General features: G+C 40.4%; 1 protein-coding gene across 2 annotated transcripts in view; it reads right to left on the reverse strand.

Moving 5' to 3' along the window:
* LOC140463572 (myoferlin-like) overlaps window positions 1–15,292 on the reverse strand; it is a 231,721-nt gene that overhangs the window by 191,444 nt on the left and 24,985 nt on the right. For both annotated transcript variants that reach the window (XM_072557752.1, XM_072557751.1), the window contains exon 4: window positions 1,008–1,113. In XM_072557752.1, the coding sequence (XP_072413853.1) occupies window positions 1,008–1,113 (106 nt within the window). The remainder of the gene's footprint in view (window positions 1–1,007; window positions 1,114–15,292) is intronic.

Raw genomic sequence — 15,292 nt, forward strand, 5'->3', positions numbered from 1 at the left:
ATCTTGGCCTGCTGGACACACTTTCCTCATTCCTGAAGGGCTTAAGCCCGAAACGTCGATTCTCCTGTTCCTTGGATGCTGCCTGACCTGCTGCGCTTTTCCAGCAACACATTTTCAGCCAACATCACCCCTGTGCCTAAGGCAGCTAATGCAGCATGTCTCAATGACTACTGCCCAGTGACCCTAACGTCGGTGGTCATGAAATGCTTTGAAAGGCTGGTCATGGCATTAATCAACTCCAGCCTACCCACTACTCTCGACCCACTCCAATTTGTCTATTGGACCAACAGATCCACACCAGATGTCATATCACGCTCTTCAATCCTCCCTAGAACATCTTGGACACCAAGAAATTCTACGTAAGAAACCTACTCATTGACTACAGTTCAGCCATCAACACTATTATCCCCTAGAGACTAATTACTAAACCTAGTGATCTCAGACTAAGCCCCACTCCGCGCAACTGGATCCTCAGTTTCCTGACCCACAGTGAAGATTGGGGACAATATTTCATCCTCAGCAACACAACACTGGAGCCCCCTAGGGGTGCATACTTGGCCCCCTACTGTAATCACGGCACACCAAGACTGCATTCCAAATACCAGACTAAAGCCAAGGCAAAAATGAGGACTGCAGATGCAGGAAACCAGAGTTTAGATCAGAGTGGTGTTGGAAAAGCACAGCAGGTCAGGCAGCATCAGAGGAGCAGGAAAATAGACATTTCAGGCAAAAGCCCTTCATCAGGAATAGAGGCAGGAAGCCTCCAGAGTGGAGAGATAAATGAGGGTTGGGGTGGAGCTGGGGAGAAGGTAGCGAAGAGTACAATAGGTGAATGGGGGTGATAGGTCAGAGGGGAGTGTGGAGTGGATAGGTGGGAAGGAAGATTGGCAGGTAGCACAGGTCATGGGGACGGTGCTGAGCTGGAAGGTTGGAACTGGGGTAAGGTAGGGGAGAATGAGGAAACTCCCTGCCCAGAGGACTAATGGATTGCGACAAGTTTTACTTACCCCAGTTGGCTGCTTCTTTTCACTGAGCAATGGGATATTTTTGAAAGGTAATGTTCTTTGGCCACTTGCAAGGTCTTTCAAGGATATTGTTGCAGAACCAATAAACCTAAAAGAAGATGGTGAAATGAATATTATTAAACCTTGGTATATTCCAGAAATTAAAAGAGTTAGAATTAAAGTTGTACACCTCTATCATGTTGTGCAAAACATCTTTGAATAAGTCACTTCTTTCAAAAGATGATTACACCTGGGATGAGAGCTGCTGCAATTTATTGCCCATCCCCAATTGCCCACAGGAGGGAGGTATTGGTGAAGAAACCCACTTTCCTTAACAGCTGCTGTCCATATGGAAAAAATGTGAACCACAATGCTATTAGAAAGGGGGTACAGGATCAGACTCAGAAATGGAAATACATTTATAAATTAGGTTGAGACTCAAAAGAAAACTTGCAGACAATGTCCCTCATGCCTGCTGTACTTAAACTTCTAGATGAGGAGGATGTAGGTTTAAAAAAAAGTGATGGAAGGAATGATTGTTTAAAGGTGGCAGATAAAGTGTCTTTTTCTCTCAGTTGCGTTGATAAATCTGCACCTGACTATATAAGTAGCAAGTATTTCTTCATAGCGTCGACTTGTAGTTTGTTGGTGGACAACAAGACTGTTATTTGTCAGGGAATTCCCAGCCGCTGACCACCTTTTGTTGGCTGTGCATATTTGATCCAGTTTCTAGTCAATGACGACCCCTATGATGTTGATACTGGGGAACTTCAGTCGACATCATGGAGAGATAGTTAGATATTCTGAGAATGGAAGAATGTTAATTGCCACTTAAGCCTGCAGTTTGACCCAGTCTTGCTATGAGCAGGCAGAGATTGCTCCTGTAAGAGTTGTGGTGAATGGACATTTGTAATTGCAGTGAACTTATGACCACGTGATGGAAGAATGATCACTGATGAATCAATTGAAGATGAAGATGGAGTCTGTCATGATGCAGCAAATCTTGGAACTGAACTTAATAGCCTCTAAACAATCAGAACCATTTATTTCCCTTCGCTCTAGGTCTGGCAACTATTAAGAGTGGAGTTTTCTTCTCCAATTCTCAATAACTTCAATTTTGTCAAGAAACCTGAACATCACATCCAGTCAAGTGTTGTCTTGATGTCAAGTCCAGTTATGCTCACCTCAAGTTCAGTTGTTTTGACCTTTTTTGGACTAAGGTCATAACATCAGGAGTCTGTGACCCTGGTAGAACCCAAACTGATCAAAGTTTATACGCACTACTTGATAGCATTTAAACCTTTCCACTATTTTGCTCAGAAAAAAAAAAGTTAATTGAGGGGAAATAATTGTGTTTTTGTGGACAAGTTATGCATCTATGAGACAACTGCACAGGCAAATGTTTTAACCTGTACTGGAACAGTTTCACAGAGATGCAGCTAGTTCTGGAGCAGGTCTTCAGCACCGTTAAGATATCATTGTGGGCATAGCCCTTGCTCAAACTATTCCCTGATATCACAGAGACAAAATAAAACTGCGCGGAACCTAGCATGTGAGATGTTGGTGACCTCAGGGCAAGGTAGAGAATGAACATATTCTTGTTCCAATAGTTTTCAAATTCTTAAAATATTGTTTCAGTTCTTCCACTCTTGCCTAGTTCTAATTTCTACCAGTTTCACAAACCCTCAGGCCTAATTCTAGCCTTGTGATTCTTAGTTTTTAAATTATTCCAATAGTTATGGCTACATCTTTAGCTGCTTGGAAACCCAACACGTTGGCCAACATTTTGGACATCTGATGTAATATCACTATTTAGCTTGATGTCAAAATCTTCCTAAGCAGCTCATGTATGTTTAAAAAATGTGGAACACCAATACAATGTTGTTCTACTGTAGACAAACTCAAATTTTGTAAGAAACTTGGAGCGACTTGAGTTTTAAATTAGGAAACTCACACTTGGAGTTTATACTTTGTAGACTCAAAATCTAATTCTATACCTTACAATGCAGTACCTGTGTCATGGAAGAAAACATTACCACAGCTTCGACTGCCAATTGCTGCAGTTCAGGGAGTTATAGTGCAAACAGAAGCATCAATATCCACGTTATGATTTCAATTTGAAACAATGAAATTGAATGTATCTAACAGCACTGAGATTTGCTCCATTCACTATTACCAAGCCTACCTTCTAGTAGGATGTAGAAAAACAAGCTTAAAATGAGAAACTAAAAGGAGGGAAAATGGTCAATGAGATTCATAGGTTATGACATTATGGCCAGTTTTCTTGGAGACATCTTACATTTGTGTACTAAAAAAAATTTGGGGTACATGCATTTGATTTTAAAATGATATCAAATCTTGCACCACTACCTTGAGGGGATTAGCATTTTGTTTATTGACCTAATCAAACAGTTAACAAGGGAATTAGAAAAAGCCAAATGAAGAACCTGAAAAAGGTGCTTCTTCATTCTAGAAAAGCTAGAAGTTTTGCACTTGTACTCCATTTCAGAACTCAAAATTAAAATATCTCTACGTACTTTTGAGGGGCTGGATGCCAGCAATACTAAACTATTAGGAAAAAAACAAATTACATCCATATTTCCTGGGTTTTCTTCCCCCCCACCCCCAGTCTCCCAAGCATGTCATTTATATTTGATCACTCCTAAAATGCAGCTGTCAACAGACGATAAACTTGGATAGCGACACTTTCACAAATGGCAGAGTCTCAATTAAAATGATGTGCAAGTTATTTTCCTCTTTAGGAATACTGACTTGGGAATAAATATTGACCTTCATTTCCTGATGGCACAGCCAATGAATTTCTCCAAACATTTGCACACCAGCATTGCACGACAATGTAAAAAAAGAGGAAATACTGCCATTACTCCCTGCCTAATGATCCAAAAACTAACTTTTCTTACATAATACAGACAAATACAGAGGTTGTCCCAAATGATGGTCTTTTGGCCCATTCTGCATCAATAGCTAGCTTTATAGTCCCAGCTATTCCCATAGTAAAAGGATTTGTTTTATAGAAAGGAACCTCCAAGGGAGGGTGCACATTCCACCTATTAGAGAACAATACAATGAGAGGGGTATTTGTTGCGCCACACCATCTTTAAGGGAGTTTGTGTTTCGGGGAATATGGTGAAGCAGATTCAGGAAGACAAAGTAGTGAGCAAGATGGGCTCTTACTGACTGAGGCAGCTGTAAAGTCATCCTGCCTCTGCCATCCTGTAAAAGTTCCCATGAGCAAAGTTTAAGTTGGGTTGGATGTAGGGGTACGGGGGAAAACGAAGATAGCAGATATTACTTTTCAAGAAGGGAAAGAGGCCAAAAACTGTGCTTCATAACAGCTTTGTTCGACACTGTATTCAACTCTGCAGGCAGCAAATGTTAGATTTAGTCTAACATTTCCCTCCAAAGATAGCTATCATGTCACATGATCAGTCTCGAAGTGACAATCCATCATGCTCACCAAATAAATCCACGAGGGCAAATCAACCAACAGCCCAGTCATTGCAACAGTTCGAGTGGACATCAAGGTAATTCTTATTCTTTCACACAAAGTCTGTGTCTGCAAGAGGATCAGCGTACAACCAAAACGATTCTGCTGTCATCACTAGGCTTCTCATCACTATTCTCCACCAAACCTCCCTCACCAGTCCAGAACCATTACCGGGTTCCTGGTGTCCTCCAGCACTAGCTCCAAACCTTGCTCCTGTCCGGTCGCCCCATCACTCCTGAAGGTTGTGCAAGTGCTTACAGTTCAGTTTTATTCAACAGAAGCTGATTAATCTCTTGCTTAAAAAAAAGTGAGGTGGACGGAATACTATTCCCAAAATGTATACATCTTTAATAAATTAAGAATAGCAAGTGGCAACAAAATTAAAACCCAGTTTTTTTCCCCTCCATGACAGAAACACAGCCAGGTAACTGAACAGCAGTGGCAGATCAAAGCAGACTGAAGCCAAACAGAAGTGGGCTGCCTTGGTATTGAGGGACAGATATGGTTTAAATCAAATGTGAATCAAGCAAGGCACCATTTCGATAAAAATTAGTTGCAGCTTAGACAGGAAAGCTGCTAAGTCTATTCAAGGTAGCAAGAAATAGGAATTGAAAGCAATTTTATCCAAAGAGATTTGTTAAAAAGGGAACAGTCAGGGACATAAAACCAGCTGTTGATATAGGATGTGGAAAGTTAACCACTTGGAGACAAAAGAATGACTGTCAAGCTGATTACATGTGGTAACCTGAAGATAGAATCTTGGAATGCGGGCAACACGAGCAAGGGAATCTTTGTTACCCTTTCCTCATTACTTTGACTAAAACCAAGTAAAGCTGTTGTAACCATCTAAGGCAGCATTAAAACCACACCCAGGTTGCTGACTAATGACCAATCCCATTAACAAACATCATGTTAAAAGGAAATGAACCCAATGATTCCAACAACAAGCAGCTTTTCCTGATGTATTGCCAATTATTTGCATAAGACACATTTATGCATTGTACACCCAGTTACAAGCAACAAAGCAGCTTTTAAATAATTGTGGCTCAACACAAGAGCAGAATCAAGTTGCAATGTGTTAGATTTTCATAATTTGTGAAGGATGTCTAAATCTACTAGATGACTGGATATTAAGCCAGTTCAAAGAACTGAAATAACTGCTATCATTGAAATCTTCAGGCTCCTGTGTCAAAACAACATGAACACTGATGAGCAACCATTTTAGCCTCCCCAACACATCTGCATTAATCTGTGATGATGCCCTAGTCTCTGGAATAACCAATACAATCGACTTGAAGCAGAACCTAGTGGGGAAGACAGTAGAGCAACAACATCGGGAGCTTCTGGATGTAATTGAGGTCACATTACAGAGGTTCATCCCAAAGAAAAGAAAAATTATCCAGAGAGGGGATGTCAGGAAATATATCATAGGAAAAGAGCCTATAAAGTGACCAAGAGCACTTGGAACTCAAAAGATTGGGAAGACTACAAAAATAGAGGATAACAAAGAAAGAAATAAGGAGAGGATCAAATACGAAGATAAGCTAGTCAGTAATATTAGAAATGATAGTATTGAAAGAACTTTCACATAAGAAACAAACGAGAGGCAAAAGTAGAAATTGATGCTGGAAGGCTAGTGCTGCAAGATAAGGAAATGGCTGAAGTTCTGTGTGTCAGTCTTCACGGTGGAAGACATGAGTAATATCCCAAAAATTGAGTGGAGTATGGTAGCCATAACAAAAGAGAAAAAGTGCTAGAAAAGCCAAAAAAAGGTCTAAAAGTTGATAAATCTCCTGGCCCCGATGGGCTATATCCTAGAGTTCTGAGGGAGGTGGCTGAAGAAATAGCAGAGGCATTGGTTGTAATCTTTCAAAAAAAAAAAATCACTGGAGTCAGGGAAAGTCCCAGATGATTGGAAAATGGCTGTTATAACCCTATTGTTCAAGAAAGGATCAAGACAAAAGATGGAAAACTATTGGCCAATTAGCTTAAGCTCAGTTTTATGTCAAATTCTAGAATCCATCGTTAAGGATGAAATTTCTAAATTCTTTGAAGTGCAGAGTCGGATTAGAACAAGGCAGCATGGATATAATAAGGGGAGGTCATGCCTAACAAACCTGTTAGAATTTTTGAATACATAACAAGTAGGTTAGACCAGGGAAACTCAGTGGATGTTATCTATCTAGACTTCCAAAGGCCTTTGATAAGGTGCCTGTCGGAAGGCTGCTGAGTAAGGCGAGGGCCCATGGTGTTTGAGGTGAGCTACTGGCATGGACTGAGGATTGGCTGTCTGACAGAAGGCAGAGTGTCGGGATTTCTTCAGACAGGGTGCGGTGGGCCTGTGGAATTCATTGCCACAGAGCGCAATGAAGGCCGGGACGTAGGGTGTCTTCAAGGCAGAGATTGATCTCAAGGAATTAAGGGCTATATAGGGAGAGTGCGGGTAAATGGAATTGACTAAATGGCAGAGTGGACTCGATGAGCCAAATGGCCTTGCTTCCACTCCTGTGTCTTATGGTCTTAAGATGATTCTGGAAGCACAAGATCCCAAGACTCTCAATCCAGCCTTCCCTTTAAGTCACCAAACAGCTGATGAAGCAAGATAATTGTGTAGGTCATTTCTATCTGCATACCAAGAGATTGTAACCCATTACCAAAAAAGTTGGGCAAATACAAAAAAACTATATACTTATAAAAAGGTGTTCCAAATTTTTAATTCAGTCCAAATTACTGTAGTCCACTTAATTTAATGCAAAAGAGAACTAGGTAAAAAGGAGTAGTGCATATTCCTAACTGATGAAAGTTCGAGAAAGCAAGGTTTATGCTGCGCAGACTAGCCTCAACAAGCTAGGCATACACACATGCATACTACGAATGACATTGTATTCTGCAATGGCAGATTAACTCTTTGCAAGCTGCATTAAGTCCTGCTGAACAGGTTATCACAGCCTGAAGGTTGAAATCAAAATTTTAACATAGGCAGTTTGAGTTTGCTTACCACAATAATAAAAAAAGACTAAGGTCAGGAGCAACTGGGAGCAAAGAGAATTGAAAATATGAACAATAAAATAGCAACATTTTTTGTACACTTTTGGAAATAATGACTGTTCAACCACTTTCCTGTTTGAGATTCTATAGTTTGTGTTTGGAACATTTTCATAAATGGGATAGCAATTCTCTTCCTGAGCTTTCATCATAGCTAGGAAGTTGGAAATTCAGGCTTTCCTGCAAGTGGGAAACAAAGTACCACAGCTAAAGTGGCAGAGGAACTCCAAATACATCCGCTGCCAAGTCCAGAATTATCATAATTCTTTTCATAGAGTTTCAAAAAGATAATCAAATGGATTTTTAACTTTGAAAATGATACGAAGAGGCAGACATCCAACCTAATAACCCCATGGGGCGGGGGGGGGGGGGGGGGGGGGGGGGGGGGGAAGGTGTTGTTTGGTGCGGGTATCCCAGGGATGTTCTCTGAAACTATCCACAAGTTGGCGTCCTGTCTCCCCGATGTAGAGGAGACCACATCAGGTGCAACGGATACAGCAGATAATGTGCATGGAATGACAGGTAAATTTCAAATCTGATCTCCAGCATCTGCAGTCCACACTTTCTCTAAAACTACCTGAAGGAGCAACGCTTTGAAAGCTTGTACTTCCAAATAACCTGTTGGACTATAACCTGGTGTTGAGATTTTTAAACTTTGAAAACAATAGAAAGAGACAGACACATCTAACCCAATCAAAAGATGCGTCCCAGAGGCCCTAAGTAGGCAAAAAAACAGCAGAAAAAAAACAAAATTAAAAAGGATTGCTGCAAATGCTGTGTGTATTTGTAAAGCTTAGATGAATTGGTGGTGGTACATATAGAAACAATTTTGGTTAACACATCGTATGAAGACGCGATTTCAAAGTGACTGTGGTTAGGAACTAAACAGTTGCACTTGACATTTCCAAAAAGGAGGTGCAAAGGAATGAAGAATTGGAAAATGAAATTGGAATAGTTGAGAGAAATAATCTTTGCTCAGAAGATCAAGATGTAGGATCAGTTTAGGCAGAGATAAAAATTAGCAAGGACATGATGTTCTCAGTGTGATTAATCCCCAAGACTCCTGAAAATAGCCAAACTCAGTAGGAAATCAAATCAATAGGATCCTGTAAGATAACTGCTGCCAAAAATTGGAGATGAATTTAATCTTCACATACAGAGCAAGTCTTACTGAGAAAGGCAACTTTGAGAATAAGAATACAGATAGCATTCAGGTCAGTTACCTGGAAAAATATTGTGGAACAAACCCATAAACAGATCAACATAGACCAGGAGGAGTTTAATAAGGCAGGATTAATCATCTCATAGGAAAGGATCAACATAAGACTGATCATAAAAGAAGAATTTCAAGAGTTTGAGGGTGAGAAATGTGGGCCAGAAGCTAGTTAAAGCTTAAAGACAATTGCAAAACTGAAAACAGATTTACCTTGAGAAAACTAAGATATAAAAATTAACTTGGTGGATAAGTAATGGCAGACATCTTAAAAGGAGACATTTAGCCAAGCAAAGTCAAAATTAAGAAAAAGGGCGATTTCCTTGCTGACATATTTTAACTAGTAGGTTGCCACAGCAATCTGGGTTGTAGCCTTAAGTATCCTCAACCTCTCGACACAATTTGCTGGTCATCCCAATATTGTGGGGAGGGGGGAGGGGAACAGCAAGTGTGCCTGCAAAGGGATATCAACAGGTGAGTTGAATCGGCAAAATTTTGGAACATGGAGCCCAATAAGCTTAGCTTCACATTATTTAAATAGACAAAAATAAACAATGCTGCTATGAAGAATCTTGGTATCCTTGTACACAGAACAGGTAGCATCCAGGTCCCGCAAATAATGAGACAAGTAAAATGTTGGCTTTCACCAGAAGAGGGGTCGATTATAAAAAGGAAGGTTTGCTGTAATTATACAAAAGAGGAGATCCTGGTCAATAGTTTTATTCTCCTTCAAGTGAGAGTGAGCACCTTTTGAAAAAAAATCTAAAGACTGAAGGGTTATCGGGATGCAGCAGCAAAACGGAGATAAGGCCAAGATCATATCAACAAAATCTGAAGTGTAGCAGCAGGCTATTGGGGCCATTCGACTAGCTTCTGTTTCTATTTCATTTGTTCTTAATTTACAGACAGAGACGACGACGACGACGACATGCTGCTGATTTTTTTTTGAAAAGGGATTGGAGAAGGTTGACCATTTTTGGTGGGGGGGGGCGGGGGGGCAGCAGGTGTTTGGACTCATTGAGGAAAGATGCTGCATGGAATATTGACATTGATTGACCATGAGTCTTGGTGCTGTATGACTGCAAAGTAGCAGAGGGAAGATTGTGGCACTCGACCTTTTGGGCTTTGGAAGGTTAACTTATGGTGGCATGCCTGTGTGTTTCTCCAGCCCATACAGATGCCTGTGGCACCTTCAGGGCAGGCAGGCAGTGATTGAAATGCTGAACATTGGGGGTTTTAAATATGGCATGTGATGTAAGCTGAGTCCAAGATCTCTCAAGATCAGCAGCTTGGAGGTGGCGTGCATACTTCAATGAAGACAGCATTGTAAAATTGCAGGAGAAAACTAATCAGTAATGTGCACGGACGGAAATCCTCCCTGAACTACCACAAATACATCGCAATAGTGCTGTTACTCTCCCTATGCAGAACCTGCTTCGTCAAGCATATACAGTACTGTAAACTCTGCACTACTCAAACTACACTGATCGGCCTGCTACATTACCAACTACACCTTTCAATCAATGCTGCAATATCCAAAACACTTCACTTTAAGTTTAGGTACAGAAGATGATCATAGTTTAAAGGTGGTTTAAAAAGAAATAAAAATTCAGTAGTCTAGACTTCACAATTTTGAATGCTATCAGAAGTCATTGCTCATACTAAGCAACTTGCATTCCACAAAGAGGAACGTGCACAGCTACAGTGCATAGCACTGGCTAAGTAAAAGATGAATTCAAAGTTTTTTTTAAGAAAGCCTGAACACTTCAGATTCTCGGATCTAACCAAAATTGCGTGGACGAAAGTCAATCAACATTCACATTAAGTTCCACCTATCCTGTTTAGAATAACTGCATCACCTTCCTGTGGGTCTAATTAACTGGTCTCATGTGAAACTATGCCAGGCCCTCGTTTGGACCACCTTCATTGCTATTGCCCAGATTCTCCTTGCAATCTATGTTTACGAGATAATTTCAGGAAAGTGGATTGGTCCTCAGTATGAGAATAATGCAACAACTTAAGATAACATTTCTGATACAAAATTAGTTTAAAATTAATTTCTTCAGTGTTAGACTAACTCATTCTTCATTCAAAACAAAAAAAGTAAATGTGTTGTTTGTAAAAGTATTTGGTGTTTGAGGGAGGGGGAGGGAGCATTGATGGCGCATCTAATGTCATTTCAAGCTTTATGGCTTTTTTGTGTTTAAAAAAGGAAAACTTTTCTGTTGAATTAAAGGGGAGACTATTGTGGATGCAGAAATTTGACAAACATTTGGAGGTTTGGATGCAATATCAAAAACTGAAAACATGCAGAACATTCCTAACTGAGCAGCACTATTCGCTTCTGATAAACGGTATTTTGCCTGGCATGCCACCAAAATACCACAAATACAAATCAAACTCTTGCCCAGATTACAACATTATACAGGGCTAATGTATCAGTCTGGGTGGGATGGTCTGAGGGTTGGTGCAGACTTGATGGGCCAAATGGCATCTTTCTGCACTGTCGGGATTTTATGATTTCTCACCACAGTAAAAATGTGACCTAATAGCCCTTTTATAGAATGTGGTTTTCTCCTCAGTTATGGAAATAAGGGCCAGAATTTGTTTAATTATTGCACAAGTTGGGCAGAACTAACTTTTGATATCAATCACACCATGTAATTTCCTAGGATTTGTCTGCTGCTCCACAAGAGAATTTTATGGGAAAAGTAGGACAGTAAATTGCTGATTTGTGACAAAATTAAACGCAATGGCAAGATCACATCAAGTAAATTGACAGCACTATGATTGCCACTACATGTAGAATGATTTGGGAGCATGTTTAAACAATAAATTCTTTATTTTAGTTGTTTATTCATAGAATTTTATGGACTCCCTATAATGTGGAAGCAGACCTTTTGGCCCATCAAGTCTTCACAGACTCGAGAGCAGCCCAACCAGACTCACCCCCTAAAACTATCCCTGTAACCCTGCATTTCCTGTTGCTTATCCACCTAACCTGTATATCCCTGAACACTATCGGCAATTTAGCACGATCAATCCACCTAGCCTGCACACATCTGGGAGGAAGCCAGAGCACCTGCAGGAAACCTACTCTGACATGGGAAAATGTGCAAACTCCACAGAGTTGCCCCAGGCTGGAATTGAACCCAAGTCCCTGGTGCTTTTAGGCATTAGTGCTATCCACAGAGACACCGTGCCACGCATAATTACAGTGACAAAGTATTATACAGATCCCCGAAAACAAGTAAGTTGCCTTAAACTAAATCTGATTTTTCTTCCCCATAGCATGGCAATTTAAATTGTTCATCCAATGTGTTTCAAATATGGCCTGTAGTAAAACATGCCCCATTTCACATTAAAATATAAAAGTAGTCAATAATGGCAATGGGACGGCCAACTATCTGAGAAAATGACACCTGAAAGTTTATAGCTTCCGTGATATTCATTAGAGGTGCTGGGGAAAAGGAGCAAGGTCAGAATACACAGGAGCTGCTTCAGGTTTCCATCTGATGATGGAGCCAGACATAAAGAGAACAGACCAGCGATAAAACAATTTGAAATTGGGCAAAATGTGAGCATAATATAATATTCAATTTTTTTTCTATAGCATTTTGGATTCTATAGCATCTCATCTCAATGGCATTTTAGTTTATCCACTGGCCACACCTCTCCCCATCCGGTCACAATGAACCACCATTTCTCCAGCAAGTTCTCATATCAATTTCTCACTGGAAAGATAGAGCAGGACAAAGAGGATCGCTGCTTTCCAAACACTTTTCTGCAACAACCCATTTTATTACCTTCAACTTCACATGATCCCAGAGTGAAAATCTAGTATACATGGACAGGAGGGCGTAGAATAGAGAGGGTTATTCAGCAGCTGCCAAGTTGGTTAGGGAACCATTGAGTGAGTGCATTGTTGAGTGTTGGAGAGGGCTGAGGAAGGTGTTAAAAATTAAAACTGCTGGGTTTGCCCTGAAAAAAAACATGAAACATCTTTCACATGCTGTAGCTGCAATCAGGCCTCAGAGCAGATGAATAAATTGTGCCCACTGACTGTGGAAAAGACAACATGGAAAAAAGGAAGCTCACAGCTATCAGTTTCATGGCTGCCTTTGGTGCCTTGAAACAAGTGACTGAACAGTTTGCACCCCCCACCCCACAGTCTCAGAGGTTCACGAGACAATTTGGGAACCTCTGGTCTCGTATGGTGGAAATCCCCATTACAACAAATTCTGGGCTATAGTATCCACAGTTAATGATATTAGAGAGGATTACAAATAAGCTGTTGCTCAGGGGTCAAAACAACACAAGAGCAAAAAACAAGTTTTATTTGCCATGCATTAGTCTGGGCATCCAGATGATAGCACGCAATATAGAGTATGAATTTTTGGAAAAATTGGATGCTTAAAAAGGTGTTGAAAATGCAAACTGTTGTCAATAACTTGACAGACTTTTGATGTAACCCATTTTCCCTTCCTTCTACTCTGATGTTGCACCTTAATAATGCCTGTTTACAATCTATAGCTTGAGGCACAAAGTAGGTTAGAGCACTAAGTCTACCAGCTGGAAAAAGGTTCGTCTCATTATTCAAGCTGCACAGACAATCAACTCTCAGCCGCAAGTTCAGCTTTTCTTTTAAAGAAAGCAGTAATTTCTAAAGCAAGGATGCAAAATGGAGAATGCAAAGCAGCTGAAATGCAGCTTTCCATTTAACCTAAAACACAATAACCCCAGATTACCTCATGCATAAAATCATCTTTCAGCAGTTAACTTATCATTGCCAAAACTAAGCCACTAACATCCAATAATACACCAAATCTCCATCAGCTACTAGCCCACTAGCTAAATATTTGTCAGCGAGTTTCAAAAGAAGCGCTCATCTTTCCAATCTGTACATGTTGACCTACACCCTTGAGTTAACTCACGCTCTCACCCAGGTCTACCCCTTCTTCAGTTCCTGGAAGGATGGGCTGATGATGTAATCAACAGTACCAGATTGACCAGTTTGGTCATTTCAGTCTGACGTTCTTTTGATACAAATGTCACCACCTCAACTGGAACATAGCACAAAGGCCCCCTCTCATTATTTTCGTCGAGGGAATCCTAAAGTACTTTCACTTCACAAAAACTTACATCTCCTTCCTCCTCTTCAACTTACTAGTATCTCCTCCCAGCCACAGTATGGCTATCACTTATATACAGATGTACAGCAAAACAGAAGTTGCAATTTATGTAAAAGCACATGTCCCAAGGATTGCTGTTGTTTCCATTATTGGCACCAGATTTCTGAAAATAGGACTCCGTTCTAGAGATATTTGAATAGGTCCCTATGAAAATGCCTGAAAACCATTTTAAGATCTGTATTACATCTCCAGTGATCTTGCACTGCTTAACAGACTGGAATTTTTTTAAATATTCTGAAGATCTAAAATAAATGCAAGACCAGACCAGTTCAGTTCCAAACGCCATTCCTTCCAGCAGTGAGTCAGAGCTAGTTTAAATATTTAGCTCTGCAACATAAAACAGTCCCTCCCAAAAAGAATTTTATGAAAAAAAGGTCTCTGTGTCACTGGCAAGGCAAAGTCGCTACTCTTTCAAACCAACATTACACAGGCCACTGGTGCATACTTTTTACTGTAGAACAGCCACATATGACATAGCCAAGAGAAATGGACTCCATAATGGACACATTTAAGTCTCAGTGCACCCTTGGAATCTGTTCTACTTAAATAAGGTTATGACCACACTGTGCATCCACTTCTACACACATCTTAACCTAGGGAATAAACATTAAATCCTAACTGGAAAATTCCATTCATTCAGAAACCACAGCAGGGAGTGAGTTGAAAGGGGGCAGGGTGTGGAAAGAGGATGGGAAGAGATTTTCAGATTTCTGCTGTCCCAATTTCTATTTTCACTCTTAAATTGGCTTAGAATTGGGAGTGATAGGCCATATCAGCTTGTCTGGATTCCCAGTGGTGGTGATCGCTTTTCTGTCACTACCCACTTGAAGAATCCAATTAGATCAGTCCCTTACCTTACATGGAATGCAATATTATTTTCGCAAATTTTCTTCAAATTCCTTTCATTCCAGTGAATCTGCACCACATCTCCGTTGAGGACAATGTGTACAAATCTTACCTTAGGTTTGCTGCCCAAAAACAAGGCTCCAAACTGTGGTCTGACCAGGGGGTCTGTTCAACTAAATTATCCTTTTATCCCATTGAATGGGAAACTCCCAAGCAATTAAAACATTTGGCCTGCATATTAGCTTTTAAATCACATGCACGCAAGCAAATCCATAAAGCCTTTTACTCTTTCACACTGCCATATCCTCAGAATCCCTACTAAGAAAGCATCTAAAATGTCATCACTATATGTTATATACAAACTGAAAGGCTGAGGTCCCTGTACAAATCCCTGGAGATCCTTCTTGCTTAAAATAAAACATTTCCCCTCAGATTATTCAGACTGAATTAGATTGTAGTGTATCTGATGAAAAAGTAGAAGAAA

Source organism: Chiloscyllium punctatum, chromosome 38, assembly GCF_047496795.1.
Source record: "Chiloscyllium punctatum isolate Juve2018m chromosome 38, sChiPun1.3, whole genome shotgun sequence".
Lineage (NCBI taxonomy): Eukaryota > Metazoa > Chordata > Chondrichthyes > Orectolobiformes > Hemiscylliidae > Chiloscyllium > Chiloscyllium punctatum.